The sequence below is a fragment of the Alligator sinensis genome, unplaced genomic scaffold (assembly GCF_000455745.1).
Source record: "Alligator sinensis unplaced genomic scaffold, ASM45574v1 scaffold58_2, whole genome shotgun sequence".
NCBI lineage: Eukaryota > Metazoa > Chordata > Crocodylia > Alligatoridae > Alligator > Alligator sinensis.
The window spans coordinates 197059-200478 of NW_005842405.1; the positions used below are offsets into that span (position 1 = coordinate 197059).

Genomic DNA, 3420 nt, shown 5'->3' on the forward strand with positions numbered 1-3420 from the left:
GGTACCCGCAACGGGGGCTCCGAGCCAGGGGCTGGCCCGGTCGTCCGCGGATGCACTGGTGGCATCGCCCCGGGCACCCGCCGCATCCCTGCAGTGCAGCCCTGCCCCATCCCCGGACCCCCCACAGCCCGGGCCTGAGGCATCCTCCCCCTCCTGTGCCGAGGTGTCCCGGCCGGGCCCGGCCCTACCTGCACTCTGGCCTCGGTGAGGTCGATCTTGAGGGCCAGCTCCTCGCGGGTGTAGATGTCGGGGTAGTGCGTCTCCGCGAACACCCGCTCCAGCTCCTTGAGCTGCGCGCTCGTGAACGTGGTCCTGATCCGCCTCTGTTTCCTTTTCTCGTTCAAGCCGCCGTGGTCGGTGAAGAGTTTGTAGGGAACTGGAGGAGGAAGAGACAAAACCAACGACCAAATAATAATAATAATAATAATAATAATAATGATCAACAAATCAGCCCTGGGTTCCCAACAGTCCAGTCCAAAACACCAGCACCAACCGAAGACTAATCAAAACGGGGAATCGCTGCTCTACAAGGGCTTCCTAACATCTCCGAAGAGCTGCAAGAAACCAAAGGCAGCTGCGGGGTAGTGAATGTGGAAACAAACCCAGTCTTGCATTAAATCCGGCTGCAGGTAGAGACTAGGTGCGCTGCCCCAGCGAGAGCCGGGCTGGTGCTCGGCAGAGGCAAGCACTGTGTAGCGGGGGAAAAAAATGATTGAAAGTGCCTTAAAACATGGCAGGGAGCAGCAGGCAGGTTGCTGGCTGTCACTCCGTAATGCTATTACTGAATTGCTTCAATATTTATTTGGACTTTTCTATCCTTACAAGTTACTCACGTTCAAAGAGTCTGGGAAAAAAAAAAGTGCTGCAAAAATAATTGACTAGCCAGAAATGGCTCTGCATTGATGTTGCTGTTGTTGAGTTTGTTTCCCCCCTTTTTAAAAAAAAAAAAAAAAGACAGTGTCAGTAATGAGCTTTACTCTTTGGTTATTTAATTATTTTCTAAGCTTTACGTCTCATCGCAAAGTAAATAAATTATGCCTATCATTTTGGCAGCTTAAGATAATTTTGTTGGCGGTTCGGGTGTGACTAGGATAGTGTAACCCTGTAAGTGAATTACCCCTCCCTGCAATCGCTTCTAACGTGATAAATTCTTTCATTTGTGTAAGCAAATTTCGTTTGGTAAATACTAAACACATTTCCATTTTCAAATGCAATCAAGGCTTCCTATATACCAGCAGCGAGGCGGCTGCCGAGGCGAACAAAGCTGGAGGTCCTTACCTGCTGCGTATGGACTGCTCTGGTGGTCCCTAAGAGTGCCGAGACTGCAGGATCCTGGAGTGAGGGATGGGCAGCCAGACGTGGCCCCAAAAGTGGTCCTTATAGGGTTATATTGAAAGCCACTGGCTTGGCTGCAGGAACTGAAGTCAGCATAAGCTGAAGCCAGGCTTGAAGTGTCCATCCCAGCCATACAGGACTCGTAGGCAGAGGAATTGAGGTAAGAATATTCCATTTTATACATTGAAAAGGCTCTGGATGGCTCAGCCAAGTGGAAAACTGAAATAAAAGCTGGATAAGGAGAAGGTGCCTGTGGTGGGGAGATGTGCACAGCTCAACGCCTGCTTCGAAAGTGGCCTCCTTACTACCAGCAGAGTCTAGTTTTATGAAAAAGCCTCCTATGAGATGCCTTGCCTGAGGTCTCTAGAGCATATAGTCCTCATAATAAACTTGGCTCTTTCCACTTGGACAATAGCAAAGCGGTTGGTCTTATTGCTGGCGCTTTTTACATGACAATAACTCATCAGTCTATTGGGCTGGCACTGGGGGACCGAGCTGTCCAACCTCCCTATCACTGATTCCTGCATCTCTAATTAGAATTTAATACCACACCATTACGTACCGAGCCCCTCGATCCTCCCTTCTAACCAGCTCCCTGCCCTTTAATTCAATCACACTACTTGGAAATAATGAAAGTTGGGTGACGATTCTCCCTGATCCAATTTGCCCAAGCTTTTAAGCCTTTTTAACTGATCATATACCTTAGGCATAGAGAGAGAAACCTTGATGTCATAGAGAAACCTGTTTTGTAAGAGCGTTACACGCTCAATTTAACAACAAGTCTACCCCCTGAAGTGCATGAAATGTTATAAAGGACTGGGACATTGGCAGGACTCAGGCACCCTGTAAAATAGAGTAAGTGGGCCAGTGGGGGTTTGTATGTGAAGAAGGAGTGTATTTCTCTAAAATCCACCTGGTCCAAGGGGGGGAAAAGGGAGAAACCTATAAATCGCATTTCTCATCGCAGGGGCTGTGTTGATTTTTCCGCGGGTGTCAGGGCTGACACGGTAGTCGCTGGGATCCTGGAGAACAAAACGAATAAAACCCCTGAATGCAGAACATCTGGATTCTAAATGGATGCATTCACTGGGCTCTGTCACCTGGGTTTTATTTGTTCGCCCACATTGCAAGGCATATATTATCACTACCACTATTATTATTGTTATTATGAACAGTATTTTTGGTCTGAAATATGCGCGGCTTATGAACACTTTCAGTTTTCTACCTCCCCCACCCTGCTTTTTTGCTGGCTGGCAACAGAAAAGACGCTAACATATTGGGCGGGGAGGAAAGATTTTCAAAATACCATTTTTTTTCCCCTCCCCCCAAACAGTTTAACCCGTGTCCAAAGTGTGGAGCTGGCGAGGAAGGCTTGCACCTTGGTGCTGTATTTATAGCAGCGTCCTTTAAACAGCGAAACCCCGAGACCCCCCAAAACGGGGGGTTTCTGCTGGCGCTGGCTGAGAGGAGCAAGGAATCGATGTGTTTATTTGCGGAGCTTTCCTGCCAATGAGGTAATTTTCATTTCGTTAGCTACATTTCATTAAATCTTTCCTCTCGGTGGGCAGAGGAGGAAATGCTTCGTCGGATCGCACAGTTGTGTAAACAAACACTGGCTATTTCATACGATTTAAATGCGCGGATAATTAGCTTTATTACATTCATTACCCCCTTTATGTGCTCTGTAACAAGTCAGCAATTAAAGTAACAAACTCATAAAGTCTTTATAGGGGCATTTAGGCTGATACCGTATTAGCCCCGCTAAGTAGCTTAATTCCAACGCTAGTTATCGAGCGGGAGAGGGGGGATCTCCCGGCTCCTCTCTCGCACGAGCTTTTATTGTGCATTAAAACGGCACTTCATTAAAGCAGCGATGCGGCGGTGCCCGGCCGGCCGGCCGGTGGCAGCGGGCAGGTGGACGAGCCGCTGACAGCTTCCTGCGGGGAGGACACGCGCGAGCTCGGCGTGGGCACAGCTGCGAGCCGGTGGCTTGGCCGGGCGGGGATCAGCCCCCCGCTGCCAAGGGGCAGTGCTGCGGCCCGGCAGGGCTGGCACTGCTTTACCCGCCTCGCCCCAGGTGGGATC

General features: G+C 49.5%; 1 protein-coding gene across 1 annotated transcript in view; it reads right to left on the minus strand.

Annotated features, from left to right (window-relative positions):
• Positions 1-1519, minus strand: part of PHOX2B (paired like homeobox 2b) — a 3074-nt gene extending 1555 nt beyond the window's left edge. The window contains exons 1-2 of the mRNA XM_014522861.1: positions 1279-1519; positions 189-376 (exon numbers count right to left, since the gene is read on the minus strand). Coding sequence (XP_014378347.1) covers positions 189-376; positions 1279-1519 — 429 coding nt within the window. The remainder of the gene's footprint in view (positions 1-188; positions 377-1278) is intronic.
• Between the last annotated feature and the right edge of the window lie 1901 nt (positions 1520-3420).